Genomic DNA, 17886 nt, shown 5'->3' on the forward strand with positions numbered 1-17886 from the left:
TGTTTCCCTGTTGTACCACCGTCTACTTACTCGTAGTTCCGGTCACGGCGAGCTACCGAGTCTGTTGTAAAAATAATTCCAATGACTGGGCACGACAAGCAGTTGATTAAACCTTCGACACATCGAAATGATCATCATAGGCTGCAAATATGATTCATAAAATTTAGATGAAAAGTTCGACGATGATGCAAATTTTTCTTTGCTTAATCCGCTTACCTCTACCAAGGCGTCTGTGATTTCATCGCATATGAATGGCTGTTGTATGCCATCATAAGATCATTTGTGTATTATTAATATGACTTTCATTTAAGGTGTGGTTAATATTTTTCTTCGTAACACCTATTTCACTAATTTAACTTTTGCCATGTGGGTTAATCTTTAATTAGTACTAAGGCAAAGTTTCTGCTTTCTAACGCTCTATTTGCTATAAATTCTACTCACACTCCTGCACCAACAGAAGTTAAACTAGAATGTATAGTGTCACCCCCCACCCCCCCATATCAAATTTAGTCATAATTGTGTGTATTAATAGAGTCTCTACGCAGAAGTATGCAAAATTACAAGCTATTTTTGTGCATTTACCGAGAAAGTTTTTCCAAAGTTTAGCATGAGCAGCAGCTGTTGCCTTCGGTCCCATGTCGAACACCTGTGTATCAACATGGAAATTTTGCTGGTTTAGCTAATGAAATGTTGACATGTGCTGGAAGTGTGAGAAGCCACCGTTTTGGTCTTTCGTGCTTACTTATTTATACATTTATTCTTGTAATGTGGCAACCACATGTCGTTTTATTGGCACTTAAGATGGTACTATATACTACATATGTTGGTGTGTATTCTTCGTGAAATAAAAATTTGTGTTGCCATTCATAATAAATTTATGAAGCAGATGAACTAGCCAGAATAGTCACCACCCTACAATAAAAGAGGGTATTTATATGCCCTGACTTTTAACCGACAAACAATGTTATAAATTTAGCTAAGTCTCGGTGGAGTCAGTCCCTGACTTCGTGAACAATATATGGAAAAAGAACTCTAGTAAAAGTGCTAACAGATCACTGTCTAATTGACAGGCTAAGAACACTATATAATAGCTATTGTCGAAGCTCTCAAGAGGTAGAAGAAGAGGAGACTATAAAGACAGTTGAAGGCTTTTTATAGGAAAATTATCGGAACCATCGGTCAAGGGTTTCTTGACGACATTTCAAAGGTTGCACGGATAAGTTTTTGTACTGATGAACTTCTACAGAACCACGGTTTGGTTCAGGGAGGAGACAGTAAAATAAGGGAATTTCTATATCTATCTCTGTTTGACTTAAGTAAGTGTTGCAAACAGCCGTTAGATGAATAAAACTATTATACTCAGTAGAAACAATTTGTCAAGGTCTGAAACATCCCTTTTATTGAAACTCTCTCTCTCTCTCTCATTTCATGGTTTTTGGAAGCTATGATTTTTGTCGGACGACATACTCTAGTGTAATCAATTATTATTATTTGAAATTTTTCTGCCAGATAATTTCCCAAGGCAGACATTGGAAAATTTTTCTTCAAAGTAGGTAGACATCCCCTTCTCCTTTTCTTTAATTTTTGACTGCCTATATTCAATACACCACACAGTTTCCCTGCACATCTCAACCATCAATGTCACACACCGTTCGGCTTGAATTCATGTATTTTTTATCCTCCTACAATTTAATTTAACCTAATTTGACACCTTAGCTAGAACCAAATATCACAACAAATTGTGTAGGAGCAAGGCATATAAGAAAACCAACACCCATGCTTACAAATAAACTGCTCTAGTAAGGCTTTAAGGTGAGGTTGGGCTTTAAGGTGCGCCATTTCGTTAGTGACACAGTCGTCTGGTCTCATCTTCTCAGCTCACTAAAATGCTTCACGTGACAACACTTAAAGTAAATTCTTCGTAAAACGTCGGAGAAAACACTTTACGTCGAGCAACTCGAAGGTCGCCTTGCTCGCTTTTACGACCAACGTTTGCTTCTTTTATGGCAGTAAAAGTCGTAAATGGCGGTGTGGTGAAGCTTTTCTTGTTGCTCTTTTATGCGTCATTTGTTGTTGGCCCACATACAAATACAATTCCAGCGTAAATAGCAGGGAACGCACGAATTTCACTGGTTTTCGGCTTTAATTCACATTTACGCGCCACTCAATGAGGATACTTCATTGCCGTTGACATTTGGTCGCTTTGATGGCTGTCTGTCTTACTTTCGTCTCTTCGTGTGACATTTCACCGCACAATTTTGCGCTCTTCTTCTAGCTTTCCCAATTCTCTCCGACTCCTTTCACCAAACTAATTTACTGCTCAGTTTTGTGGCGCGTAGCTAAGTTTCAATTCTGAGTGCCTGTTCAAATGAAATTTGTGTAAAGTTCTTACGGGTATTCTACAGACTAGTCGCCTTTCGTTCGAAATTGTCATTTAAAGTGGTTTTACTAAATTGATTTTTCATTTCTTTGTTATTTATGATCTTTTTTTAAGAATCTAGGTCAATCTAGATCCCTTAAAAATTGCTTCACTCAAATCATATTTCCCTTATTCCCATATTTCCCAAGCTTTATTAAGGAGTATAAAATGTATATTGGCAAAATTATGATTTCATCGCCTTAAAGACATGCTGGATCGCCATGATCCTGCATTAGAATCCCGAAGGAAAACACGCTTACTTTGAATTCACATGATCTCGAAAGGTCCTCAGGGCGTTTGTTGGCCTAATGACTGATCATAACCTACTGGCATGACACAATCCAGCATTATCTAGAATTCGTCCTAGATAAATAGGAGCTTCGCAGTTCAGGGGACTGGACGAAGTATCAAAATTGGATATTAAGTCGCTCTTATAGTTCGCAAAGGCTGTTGACGTCCGGTATAACGAATACTCCTCCATACACCTCAACTATGGACGAGTAGGTCTATGTATGGCGTGACAGCCGGCCAGTATAACCTAATCTAACCTATGATTTCAGCTTTTTCTAGAGAGCCTCCTCGAATAAAATATGTACGCAGGGTTTGTCCGGAAAGTAATAGGACTGATTTTCTTCAGCCGCGACAATACTTCGGAGTGTGCGCGCAATGACTGGATTCGGTAGAGCGCGTTCCTAGCTAACGAACGAGTGGCTGGTCAGTTTCCGAGCATCTGAAGAGTCAGGACAAGAGCGGAAGTGTGCCAAGAAATTTTGAACATTTGTGAAAGTGACCCTCAATTTTTGAATAACGTAATCACAGGTGACGAGTCATGGATCTTTGAGTACGATCTCGAGACAAAGAAGCAATCTTCCGAGTGGCACACGCCGGCGTCTCCTCGCCAAAAAAAAAGCAAGAATGAGCTAATCCAAAGTGAATCAAAGGCATTGTTCACCATGAATTTGTTCCTCCTGGACAAACCAGCAACGCCAAATTTTACGGAAAAGACTCAAACGAAGGGTCAATTGGGTCCGACAAGACATCGCAGCCGATTGGAAGTTGCACCACGGCAACGCCCCGGCTCACACCGCTTTTCTTGTGAAGAGCTACCTAACCTAGGCCGGCATGCCAACGCTTCCGCAGCCTCCATATAGCTCAGATGAGGCCCCACGGACTTTTTTGCGTCCATGTCCGATGAAAGGCAAGCATTTTGAGACGACAGAGGGGATCCAAGCAGCTGCACCTCGGCTATCAAGGCTATTCCTGAGGATGCCTCCCGTGACGCTTTCAAAGCTTAGAAATCGCTTATTTTGAAAGTTTTTGAAGAATTGTAACGATTGGTTCAATACATTTTTTTAAATCGACTCAGTCCTATTACTTTCCAGACAAACCCTGTAATATACAAATATAAATGATCTTAAGAAATACATACTATAAATTTGTCATGATTTTGATCTTTCTCCTACTTCAGAAATATTATATTAAATTTTTCTTGTAATTACAGTTTAACTCATCAACGTGTTGCATTAAAAGAAATTAGACTGCAAGAGGAGGAAGGTGCCCCATTCACCGCGATACGTGAAGCCTCGCTGCTGAAAGAACTGAAACACTCAAACATTGTGACGTTGCATGACATTGTGCACACACGGGAAACGCTGACGTTCGTTTTTGAATATGTGGTACGTGAAAATTTTGCTGTAAATGTTCGAGCTATTTTACCAAAAATGCATATTTTACTTATATTGCAGAATACTGACTTATCACAGTATATGGAAAAGCATCCTGGCGGTCTGGATCATCGTAATGTTCGCTTGTTTCTGTTTCAATTGCTGCGTGGTCTCTCCTACTGCCATAAGCGGCGCGTACTGCATCGTGATGTTAAGCCGCAAAATTTATTGATAAGCGATTGTGGTGAATTGAAATTGGCGGATTTCGGTTTGGCGCGCGCTAAAAGTGTTCCCAGTCATACGTATTCGCATGAAGTCGTTACGTTATGGTACCGTCCACCAGGTGAGTACTCAAACAATGCAGGCGCTTCATACGCGCAACTGTTGTACCTTTGTATATTATACACAAGAGGGGTTTTGAGGGTTCTGATTGTAATGCTGTGATTTGCATAAGCGTGTGTTGCAAAACTAATGGGGATTTCCGGTTTTAGAGAATATATGCACGTGTATTTTCCGTTGTGATAAAGAATTTAATAAGTTGTCTGGTATGAAAGTTATATTTGTTGCTGTTTAGAAGATGTGTCATTCAATTATTGTTAATTTTTTTGGTTTTTCTTTTCCGAGTCACGGATTGCAATTTTAATTTATATACAATCTTAAATTGTTAAAGTGAAGTGTATTCCAAGTGTATTCTATTAAACTATGCGGTTATAGACATACAGTTGTCAAAGTAAAAAGAGTGAGCCCACCTGGAAAATAATGAAAATAGCTCATATTTATGTTTTTAATTTGACGACGTGTGTTAATACATTATCGGTTTATTATAAATATGTTCTAAATCGATTTCTTTATTGGTGTAGATACCGCTTACACTGTTATAGGAGAGTTTACAACATTCTGCCAGTCATTCTTCCTCTCGCTGCAACCAGGTCTTCCTCCCACAGGGTGGAGGTCTTTCTCTTCCTCTGCTTCCCCCGGCGGGTACAGCGTCTCATAATCTCAGAGCTGGAGTGTTTTAATACATTCGAGCGACATGAACTAACCAGCGTAGACACAGTATCTTAATTCGCTGAACTATGTCAATGTCGTCATATATCTCGGACAGCTCATTGTTCCATCGACAGCGGTATTCGCCGTTGTTAATACGCAAAGGACCATATATCTTCCGAAGACTTGATGAGTGACTTGTAGACTTTATTTCTCAATAGCCTACTCAGTCCGAAGCAACACCTGTTGGCAAGAGTTATTCTACATTGGACTTCGACGATAACGTTTTGGTATGGTGTTAATGCTGATTCCAAAATAAACAAAATTATGTACGACTTCGAAGTTATGACTGTCAACGCATTGTTTTGATCCGTTGTACTTTTGAGCGCCGTGGAGTAAAGCTGTCGTCAGCAGGTACCCACGTAAAACACACCGGATGTTGTTAACAGTAACGTGGGAGCCAAGTCGCGAATGCGACGAATGTCGAATGTAACTTGCTGGATGACAGGAGATATTTTGCCTTGCCTTCGATCACTACCACATCCATTTGCATCGCTTCCTTATCCAGTCTGGAGAAAGCAGAACTAACGGTGCGAATATTGAGCAGCTGTACAGTCGAATAGACATTTGTATCTTCTCTATTCAGATCCGCAGCTCAAATTATTTTCTCCAGCAGTAGATGGAAGAGGTCCTGCCTGATCCTAGCGGAGCTCTTAGTATTGCTCAACGTCACCTTACACAGCCGTATTAATTTTTTGGGGAGACCAAATTCAGGCATCGCGGCATAAAGGCAGCTCCTTTTCGCGCTGTCAAAATCAGCTTTGAAATCGACGAAGAGTTGATGTGTGTCGATCCTCTTTTCATTGCTCTTTTCCAGGCCTAAAATCACACTGATAAGGTCTAATCAGTTTGGTGAGTTTTAACCTTTCTCACAGTACCCTCGATAGAATCTTATATGCGATGTTGAGAAGGCTTATCTTCGCTTTTGTGGATTGTACAAAACACACTTCAATTCCAATCGTCGGGCATGCTTTTGTCCGACCAAATTTTACAAAGAAGCTGATACATGCTCCTTTTCAGTTCTTCGCCGCCGTATTTGAAAAGCTTAGCCGACAATCTATCTGCCCCCGCCGCTTTGTTGTTCTTCAGACGGGTAATTGCTATTCAAACTCCTTCACGATCGGGCAATGGAACGTCTGCTCCATCGTCATCGATTGGGGAATCGGGTTCGCCTACTCCTGGAGTTATATCACTCCCATTCAGCAGGCTGGAGTTCCATCCATTTCAGTACGCTCTGGGCATCAGTCACTAGATCACGTCGGGGGATCTACATGAGCATGCTCTGTTCTTGATACATTCTGTAAGTCGCCGCCTCTTTTCGTAACATTTTCGAGCATTACCCCTGTTGGCCAGCTTTCCTCGTATATCCGATATAATAAATTTTGCCCTATTGGTTGAATTTGTTCACTTATGTATACCCTTTTTATTCATTATGTTGATTTACATTTAAATATCTGTGACATGAAGCAAACTCTAGCAAAGTACATAAATAAATCATCAGCGTGACGAGCTGAGTAGATTTTGCCAAGTTCGTCTACCTGCCTGTATATATGCGAACTATTCTCTCAGGTTTTGGTATATCGATCTGAAATTTGACACACGTTCATTTCTCTCCAAGTAGCCGATATCGGAAAACTTTAGCATATATGTACCTGTCATACCAACTGAACGATAGCAATCCACTTCTTATACGGAAAACAAAACTTTTTTATTTGACAATATGCATATCTACACCTAATTTGCTGTGAATTATTATCCACGAAAATTCTACAATATCCGAACAATTTGTTCAGATCGTTCTGTTATAGTATATAGCAGCCATACAAACCAAACGATCAAGATCAAGTTCTTGTATGGAAACTTTTTTTTATTTCTGAAGGGTATTCTAACATTTTTCTTGTTTTTTACTCATTTTGACTGTTCTAAATGACAATGAGTTGCTTTCGTAACGTTTCAGTAGTACAGTTGCTCCCATCATATTAACCAAAGCTGTATATATACTAACTTGCTGCCATCGTGCTTGTTATCCATGATCGTTTGCATTAAATCCCATTACTTTTTTAATTGCAAATCTATCAACATACCATTCAACATAAATTGCTACCTTAATTAAATGCATGATTATTTGGTAATTGACGTGTGAAATTTGTTTTAAATTAACCAATAGAAGCACGTATATAAATGAGATTATTTTGCAACGACGAAAAGTGTGCAAGTAGAGACATATTATGTATATAAGTACATATGTATGTACATATATGTATGTGTATGTGTATGTGTTAGCACATATTTCGATTTGGCAGTGCATAGTTTTTAGTTTAAGTGCAAGTCAAACGCATGGCAATCAAGATATGCTATTGTCCTTCCTTTCAATTGTCACTGTCATATCACAAAGCCAGCCACACACACGCACGCACAAACAAAAACGAACATCCTTTGAGTACTGATATTGCAACAATAACAATTGTCAGCACAAACAAAGGCAAGGCGCTGCCAGCAGCCCATATCACCGTACTCCAAACATACTCACAGAGGTATACATGTGTAGCTAGATATATATGTATGTGTGTGTATGTTGGCTTCCTGTTAGTGGAAGGCTTAAAATTGAATAGCTTACTTTCGTGGTGGTAATACATACATATGTATGTACGTGTTCATATCCACGAATAAAATCGCCATTCTTGTTGCATACAATCCACACCGCTGACTTGGCCTTTGTTAGCAACAATAGAGGCAGATCGCACGCGAATAGCACTACATGCAACGTGATTATTATCACCAACAGCAGGTTGTTGCATGCACCAATTGTGCCTGTGTCAGGTGTCACACGCATTCAAGTGCACTCGAGCCTGTAATTGAGAAGCCAGCAAAAATGTTGAAGTGTCCGGAATGCAACGAAATTCGCTACAAAAAACTTAAGCGCGGCACATGACACATCGTAAATATATATATATATATGTATGTACATACATATGTATGCATATGCATATATGCGGTAGCGCACAAAAAATAAGTCAACACTCAAAATTATTTATTGAGTGCCCACGAGTCGAAATATTCAAATAAATAACTTTTAATTGGCTGGCATGCATCAAAAATGCGTAAATACTTTGACTAGCGCACTTGCAACGTAACTGTACTTGAAAAGCTTATTTGATTGCATGTAAAAATACCGTTAATATTTTTTTTTTTAACTTTTTCGCTTTGCTTTGGAGCTCCTTTGCTGTTATCAAGCGCTTTGTTGCATAAAATCAGCGCTAAGCTCGGTGTTCAGCACACAGATTAGTATACTTTTAAACCACAAAGGCACTAAAAAAATCACTTCTACCCTCGAACACACTCACTTACACTAATCTATGCAGTCGTCTGCTAAAGAGAGAAAGGAGAGAAAGGATTTGTCTTACCTATTTATAATTCTCGTTAACTTTTACTTTGTTCGCATTTGTTAAAGTCAACGTTTCTGGCATCTCCTTCGCCTGATTCGTATGCATAATTAATTGTCTGCATATTTTGTTACCTACTCTCCCTCCTGCTCCTTCACCTACTACCTACTACTACTGCTGCCATGACAAAACTTTTTTTTCTCCTTGAAATCTCTCTCATCTCTGCTATTACCTTTTACGTTACCGTTGTTTGGCTGGTTGCTTAGTTCCTGCGTAAGCATCATTGTGGTTGTCAAAGGGCGTTTTCTATAATTAAATTAGGATAGGTTTTTTGCTGCCTAAACTTCACGCAAACATATTTACGTTTCTAATTACTGGTTTCCACTTTTTCTGTCAACTGTAGTGAGAGATATCTATCTATGATTTTTACACCAAAAAAAAGAGTAAAGAGAATTTACTGTTTTCAAATTTTCAAAGCCAAAACAATAAAGTGTATGTTTTTGTTTCGTGAAAATCTTCCAAAGTTCTTTACTCAAATTAGTTGAGATTTAAAAAAGTGGATTCGCAGTCGTAAATTTACCCTCTTAGACTGAGATGAACGGCTGGACATAACATAATCCAATAGAAGTCACTGCTTGTGGATGATAATATAAGTTTGTCAATTACCCATATTATTACTGGAAGTGGGTTTACTCTTTCTCCAATTAATGTTTATTGTTAAAAAACGAAATCCAGTTAATGCTCTCAAATAGCTTATTTTAGTATGAAGCTTATAGCCCACCCAAATAGAAGAAATCGTACTTTTGTACGTTTGCCGATTCTAAAAAATTCCAAATTGCTTGTTACAAAACCTTTAGACAGCTTCCTTTGACCTCCACTTGATAGGGTGTGACCAATGAAATGAATTTGAAAACTCGAAAAAATTTTATCTAACTTCTCACATATTAAATTCACCGCCGAAAAACTGGTCGATCCAACACCGGCATGTCCTCATTCCTTTCGGTTAGAGCCCCTTTCTGATAACCATCAAATTTTTGCGCTGCCGTTCATACATAAGTACATTTAACTACTAATACAAAAATGAACCAGACTTTATGCTACAATTTCGAAGTTTATTCGTTACTTTAAACCGAACCAACGATAAAAATTTAATTTTAAAATTCATAGAACATCGTGTTTTGTTTTGTACTTCACCAGAGATTTCATTCATTCTAAAAATTCGGGTGCTTAAGTGATTTATCCTGAGCGAATTTTGATATTGTACCAAAAGTGGTTTAGGTGATTTGCACAATAAACCTCTTAGAGGGTGGGGCCACACCCATTAAAAAAAGTACAGCCAAATGGTGTGATTGTGCCAAATTACAGTTTTATAACTGAACTTAGAGCTCTGTTATGGCATTATATAGGACGAGAGATTAGATAAGGGTCTTGAAACAAATAAAAGATTCCCAACATTTTTAAACAAAAACACAGAAACTTAAAATTTGATGTTTAATGTTTATTATCATTCGAAAGAGCATTCATTTTTTTAAGATTGTCTTTTAAGATATTGGCCGCAGCTACGTCTCAGATGGTCCATCCGTTGAGCCCACTTTTCGATAACTTGTTCTAGCGAAACGCGTAATGCTTTGCTCCAAAGCATGAATCGATACGGGATTGTCCCTGCATAGACTTTAGGCTGCTCTTCAGGTTGCTCTTCGTCTCAAATGCGACAGTTTTGCTTGTTTACATACCCATTGAGCCAGAAATGGGCCTCATAGCTGAACAAAATTTGGCTCGACAACGTCTCATCATCATGGAACTGTTCAAGAGCTCATAGAGCAAAGCGATGTCACTTGTGATGGTCAAAAGATTTCAGTTATTGCACAAACTATATTTTGTACGCTTTTAATTTAAGATCTCGACGTAAACTGCATCAAGACGTTCAATATATCACTCTCAGCTACGGCTGATATTTTTCTTTACTGCGTGCTGGACGGGTGATGGTGTTACGAATAGTACGCTCAGTCGCTCAGTAGGCCGATTATGTTGACCATAAGTTGACCCTAAGTTGAGCGAGGTGCGCGAAACACATTCTTTACAGAACGTGAATTTTCGTAATAAATTTAACGATTTGTAAAGAGTGTTCAGGCGAAAGCACATCAAAATTCCCTTCATACGGTACAGACAGAATTTGAAGTCTAGGTTACCCTCAACAAAAATATCATCCCGGATGCGGTCGTAAGTTACCAGATCGTTATGTCTATTCCCAATGGTCTTCCCCCTACTCCTAATCCTTTCGCTAAAAGCCTCTTGCTCGTGTGATATGCCTCCCTTTCCATATTATCATCGGAAATCCAGTCATAACACAGCAGCATTGACACACTCAAACCTCTTCTTAGCCTGAATGCTGTCAGCACGCTGTGTGACAAGAGAGGGTGCGCTTAATATGCGCCTCCGTTGATACGGTGCGACGTACTGGCAAACATGCAAACATCATGCAACGTTGCACAGAGAGGTGTTTTCAATAACCCGAGGTTTCTTTGGTAGTTCCTACCATATTGCGGCTCCATAAGTGGCAAAATACCACAAATAACCCACGATATAAAGTGCGAGTAGCTTGCGTCCGAAGCTCCAATTAATCTGCAAAATACGTCGTACTTTGCATATGATTGCCTCCTTCGCTTCTGTCTGAGATTGACAGTCGTTCTTTCACATTCACCAAGTGAATTCGTTAACTCATTAGTGGATAAACCCTAAGTATTTGACTTGCGTCACCTGGACAATTGTCCTAAGAATCGGTGACATGCTGACCTTACGTAGCATTGCCACCGTGTTTTTTATTGATATGTCAAATGCCACACCTAACGCCAAGAATAATAATAAAATAATATAATGTTATGAAACCTTGGCAGTATTCCAGATAAAGTTAGTATTCTAAGGTAAGGATTGAGATTTTCTGTTTGAGGTTATGCCAAAAAATTGTTGGTCAATTGAATCCATATTGAACTCTTTAAACTGGTAACATATACATACATATATATCCATACAATTTCAGATAACATATATTCTCTCATTAAAAATTACGAGATTTTAAAGCTTTATGGCATGTCTAGATGTACAAATGTATGTTAGTATGTAAGTATGCTAAACTCTACGTGTAAAATCCAACAATGCCAAGTGTAGAATATAATCGCCTTTGGCTGCGAACAATTTGTGCTCATTAAGGCTTAAATGAAAAGATGATGAGACGTCTAGCAGTTCAACGAGAGTTCATTATGCGGCCAGATAAAACGATATTTTCGGTTTATTGCAAACTTTGCAAAATTCAAATTTCCAATTTTCTATTTGATTATCCATTTTCTCTTTATTCCACTTACTCATTGCTTGGGCTACAAAATCATTCAGCTGTCTGTGGACTTTGAAGCGGCCGCAATGCGAATGTTTTTTGCGTTGCTGTGAACTTTTTGTGTTTTGCATGGCATTGCTTCATTTTTGCATACTTTGCTGTGTCTAACAGGTCAAAAAGTTGTTATTGACCGTCCATCTGAAGTTATGCAAGGTCCTTAGCATAACCATCAATCGGCTTTACTGTGTGCAAATCAATATCCTGTCTGCCTTAATTTACTTTGCGAATATCTCCTATACTTTTTTGTGATATTACATACACATATGCAAAGTAGATTTGAAGCTAAAAATAGAACGTTCTAAATGCGTGTGTGTGTGTACACCTGTCGGTTATGTGCGGTTGGTCAGTTCTTTGTGGGAGTAGCTGGCTATTTCCTTTTTGGTAGTCTAGCCGGAAATATGGAGAAATATGGAGTTTCCTTGGCTTTTTAATCTAGCTTCTTCTTTTGTTCGCAGAAAGAGCAAAATAGCAAGAAGAATATTGTTTTTTTTGTTGTACAAAATCACTTTATTTTTCAACTGCTTTGTTTTCTTGTTGAAATTTAAATATGGATAGATTATGATGATGATTTTATGTTTGAGATTTTTTGTCTTAAATTATTCACTAAATTTTTGTACCTCTGACAGTAATACCAACCTAGAAGAAAAATATTTCGATGAATAGATTTTCGGTGGAAATTCAAATTAAATAGGTTTACTGTTCTTTGCCCACAGTAGTATGTATGCATATGTATTGTCTCATTTTTGCTATTTTTAAAATTTGTCGGTTACTCATACGCCGCGTTGTACTCATATAAAATAAGCAAATTTATACATATACCTACATATCTATATTTTTACATGAATGCACGTATTGTTAGGTCAGGTCAGGCATCGCTATTGTAATGCTGGACTTTAAATTGAGTCCAAAGCGCACGCTTGCTTATCTTTTGATAGTTTAATACTTGTACCATGCAACCTCTCAACGCTCAGTTATTCCAGTTGTCAACTGGTTGAGCTTTTCATTTCATGAGCGATGTGTAGCACACATTGAGTTTTTGACTTCTGTGAATTTTTTGTTTTTTTATTTTTGCTGTGTCTGTTAATTTTTAATCTTGAATTGTGTGGCTTAGATAGTTTTAAAGTTGACTCTGTCGTTGAGCTCCCCACTCAAATGAAAGCCATCACAACTTTACCCATACATACATTTTATATACAATTTTAAAAAAATATATTTATTTATACATACATATGTGTATTTACATATCCTTCTATCTCTTTCTAGATGTTCTGCTCGGTAGCACTGAATACTCGACATCGCTGGACATGTGGGGTGTCGGTTGTATATTCGTGGAAATGGTCACTGGCATGCCAACATTCCCCGGCATACGTGATACATATGATCAACTGGATAAAATATTTAAATTGCTCGGCACACCCACCGAGGAGACGTGGCCGGGTGTGACACATTTTCCTGGTTATAAACCGCATAAGTTAGGTAAGTTGATGATAGAAAAAATGGAAAATATATACATAGCACATTGTGAGAAGTTGTTGCGCAACAAAGTTCTACGTTATTGTTTTATATTCTAATAGAGCTCAGATAATGCGGCCCGTAGTTTTTTGTAGCTAGGTATATTTAATGATAATGTTCGGTATATACATAGCTATAATAGACACACATTTTCACATGCAGCTTTAAAAGGACTGAAATTAATAAAAAAAATTGAAAAGATTCGAAAAGTATTTGTACTTTCAATCAAGTCGGTTTCGATCAATATAGGTTTTACAATAGTTTTCAGTTTTCCTATAATTTTTACTTCAAGCTCCTTAATGTAGCCGTTAATAGCAGATTTTTGTGCATTCCAGGCTTTGTCAATTCATAAGATTCGATATCATGAGTCTCCTGGGACTAAAGAGAATAGCATTCAGTCCGTGGAACTATGATCCTTATCTCAGAACAATGCTGGATATAATTTATTCTGAATAAATAGTTTGGTTCGCTGCTCCTCTTGGGAGCTCTTAGGATCCAGCTTCAATAGTAATACTCTTTCAAAATGAAAACAGAGGACTCTAATCCGACATTGGATTCTTTTGGATGTAAGCTGTTAAAAATAGTAATGATTTTTTTTCCTTTCGATAGCTTCACAAAAATTATGTTAGCCTTATTCTAAGGCTTACCGATCTAAACGGGGTTCGATCTCCGAAATAATAGTCCTTGGCCGGATAAAATATGGGTCAATTCCGTTAACGTAGAATCGGCTGTTGTGCGTACATTGTACATTTTACTAGGTTGCGTGAGATCGTAGAGCTGATCCTAATCAATGGATCTCAGTTAAACAACTGTTGGTCCATTCATCATCCGATCATGCTTAATCGACGACACATTACCTGCTTACAACGGCGGCTTATTTTATTCTGACAAAAGTCGAATACGGAAGAAGCTTGATGCTAGTGAGGTACTCCTTGACTATTCAGGAGCTATCGGTCACTTGGCTATCGGTGCAAACAATGCATACATCCCTGAAGAAAGCTACATTTTGGAGCAGTCCATCTACTTCGATCTAGATGGAAGTCACCGCTTGAAAGGCACTACAGGGGTCTTCTCCTTCTTTACTGTCATATACAACACTTACGCAGTTCTAGCCGCGTTACCAACAGCGCACCAGTCGTTTCTTCTTTTCATTATTCGGCGCCATTTCAAGGGTATAATGGAGTACAGTAATGCTTCTAGCAGTTACAGTTGTAGGACTATACCCAATTCCTACTCTTGTGCCCTCGCCACGCACCCGTGAAGCGTGAATAATCCCTGTGTAAGATGTTGTAGCCAACCCAGTCACGGTTAAAAGGGAGGAAGCTTCAGCGGAGCCATTCTGACACATTCGGTTTAAGGGTTCGCTGAAATCTAACTGCAGCTTTTGTTCATCAGAAGTGCGACTGCGAGCGGGTGTCGGTCTTGAAACAAGCGGCTCGCTGTATAAATGTGTATAAAGCTTTATACTACTCGTCTAGCGAGGTTGAGTGCTGGGTTTGGTACCCGCCACGTAGAAGCCACCTCCCATCAAAAGACTCCACTTCCTATCCCTCCAATGAGAAGGAAAAACAAGCTACCTAGCCTAAAATTAGATTTGATGCAGAGCTCCCAATAAAAAACTCCACTTCCTACTCCTCCTACTTCCTCGTAACTTGCATCCATCCGTAATAAGCTCAATCTCTTTTACCAAGCAACATTTGCATTTAAATCTGAATAGTTTAAGCGTAATAGGGTGCAACATTTCTTTATTCATTCATAACAAAGATCGTCATAAAATTTATATAAATATAAGATATGTTATTAAAAAACAAATATTCCATTGTATCTTTTCTTCCCACGCAGGTTTTTATCGACCCCGTAAACTAGGTCACAACTTTCCTAGACTATATGATATCGTTGATGGTGAGACGATAGCGAATGCCTTCCTGCAATTAAATCCAGAACAAAGAATAGGAGCTGAAGAAGCGCTGCAACATCCCTACTTTGCGCCGTTGCCGAGAAAACTTTACGAGTTGCCCGATGGTGAGTAGCGCTGATAGTAGTGATAGTATAATGTATATAAATAAATATATGTGCATAGTATGATTTTTTGGAATGCAATAATTTCGTGCTATTAATATACACAAATACAATTGTGAAAAAGTTTTCAAATACAAAATTTCAGAACTTCGTTTGCCCAGTCAGTTTGCGATTTCGAGCGTAAAGCTGACTGTCTGTGTTTTCTTAAAAACGGAAATAATAATAAAGTTTTGCAAAATACACAAAAATCTATACAAATACGAAAACTAGTGACACAAACAGATGAACAGTTGAAAGATGTCAGTGACAGCTACCGAGTCCCCTTGTTCGCTTTGAGCGGTATAAACTCATTTCGGATTTAAATCGACATAATCATTGTCACCGTTAAATGAAACGACAATGATGAATACGGCGCATTTTCAACCTTTCAATGCCGTAAGTGTACACAGAATGTAGCAAAACTTTTGCCGCGCGAAAGAGAAAAAAGAACAGAGACGTGTACGTAAAAAGATCACTTCTGCCAGCAGTTGACAGAACTTGTTCGGGAATTGTAACGAAATGCTTGAGTAAATAGTAAGAAGTCTGAGAAAAGTTTCGCAAGCAAAGTAATTTAATTAAAAAGTAAAACATTTACTCAACTTACTCGCGAAAAAGCTGTTCTATAATTACACTGCACACACATACACATGTTATATAATTTGACTTTCGGCAGGATATTCAAGAGCAGTAGACAGCAGGGCAAATATCAAGAGGAGCCTGTGCAAATAGCTTGGTATACCTTTGAATCCATATGTGGGAGCTTAAGCTGCACGCAATGAAATTTTTAAATACTCGTACTGCAGCATCCGGTATAGAACTAGTGAGGCAGATGAGTCGACTATTTATTACAGCTTTGATAATTTTAGGCTGCACAGGGTATATTAAGTACTATGCCACGAAGTTGGTACACTCAGGATTTATTATCAGCATGCTGAGTCGATTTAGCCATGTCCGCATGTCGGCCTGTCTATACGACTGTCTGTATATATGTATGTACACGAGAAATAGTTCCTCAGTTTTGAGATATCGATTTGAACTTTCACACACGTCCTCCTCTCCCCAAAGGGCTGCTCATTTGTCGGAACTGTCGATGTCGGAACCGTCAATGCCGGATCACTATAGCATATAGCTGTCTTACAAACTGAACACTTCAAATAAAGTTATTTTCTATGGGATCGTACAAATTATACTGAAAGTACCAAAATTGTTTTATTGGTTACACTTGAATTAGGGGATCATATAGTTTAATGGTTCACTATATGATCCCCTGTTATCGAATCATAGCTTATTGTAAATATTTATGTCAGGAACATTCTTGGTTAAAGTTATAATTCGGTGTCGCTAACGGCATGTGAGATTAGATTAGATGGATAAACTAGGAATGCACCGCGATCGTAGGTCTATTGTGCCCCCTCCTAAATTACAAAAACTCTCCTAGTGCTAGTATATTTATAACGTCCAATAGACTGCTGGGTGCTAGCGAAGTGATGTGATCCCTATTTGGAAACATGGATCCAAGGGCCCTTAACCTGCGTCTGCAAATTGCCATGCAGTCTGTTAGCAGGTCTTCTGGTGTTTCAGGCTCCCTGTCGCAGAACTGGCAATTTACGCAAGAAGCTAAGTCCATGTTGTATCGGTGCTTTTTCAGCTTGTAGTGGCTAGAGTAGAGTGTGACAAGTAGTCTGAATTTGTTCCTAGGAAGGTTAATTATGGACATATTTAAACCTGCTGAGGTTGTAACCCCCCATTAGCTACTTGGCGTGTCGCATGGCTTGGAGTAGTCGCCAATATCTCTCTCTGCCTACACCTTCTTCCTTGCGGAGCAGCTTCTTTATGATATGGGGATCTACTGCGACAAAGGGTTCAGGTCCTACCATCCAAGAATATTAGGAACCAAATTTTATTCGTAAAATATGAAATTTAACTTAACAAAGCAGGCGCTCCTATTTTGATTGAGATAACTCACATATTGTCTGATATATGCGGTACAAAGTCACCCGGGAGTTCGAAAACCTTTATGTTAGGTATATGGGGGTGAGGGAAATATTGTCTCTTTTTAACCCATTTGTGACATACGGTCATACCATTATCTGAGAAGGGTTATCCCTGAATTTTAATTATATATGTCACACATTGACCGATATTATCGGTACTGGGTCCACTTATTTTACTCAAGTTACAGTTTGCATGGTTGGACGGACGGTCGGACGGACATACAAACATACATTCACCCAGATTTCAACTTTTCTCGTCATCCTAAACATTTATATACACGAATTAGGGTCAATGGCTCGTAAAGCGTCTTACAGACCCTGAAGACTGCTGGTTATTAAAGTTTTATAATGATGCACCGAGTATATGCACATTGTTTTAGTCTTCAGGATAACTTTATTTCGTTTGAACTAAGAGTTATTA

At 38.5% G+C, this 17886-nt stretch overlaps 1 protein-coding gene across 2 annotated transcripts in view; it reads left to right on the forward strand.

The window, feature by feature from the left end:
• The window catches only part of LOC126761944 (cyclin-dependent kinase 14), a 379465-nt gene that overhangs the window by 338630 nt on the left and 22949 nt on the right, over positions 1–17886 (forward strand). For both annotated transcript variants that reach the window (XM_050478379.1, XM_050478380.1), the window contains 4 exons: positions 3921–4095; positions 4165–4426; positions 13165–13377; positions 15256–15435. In XM_050478379.1, coding sequence (XP_050334336.1) covers positions 3921–4095; positions 4165–4426; positions 13165–13377; positions 15256–15435 — 830 coding nt within the window. The remainder of the gene's footprint in view (positions 1–3920; positions 4096–4164; positions 4427–13164; positions 13378–15255; positions 15436–17886) is intronic.

The sequence above is a fragment of the Bactrocera neohumeralis genome, chromosome 6 (genome assembly GCF_024586455.1).
Source record: "Bactrocera neohumeralis isolate Rockhampton chromosome 6, APGP_CSIRO_Bneo_wtdbg2-racon-allhic-juicebox.fasta_v2, whole genome shotgun sequence".
Lineage (NCBI taxonomy): Eukaryota > Metazoa > Arthropoda > Insecta > Diptera > Tephritidae > Bactrocera > Bactrocera neohumeralis.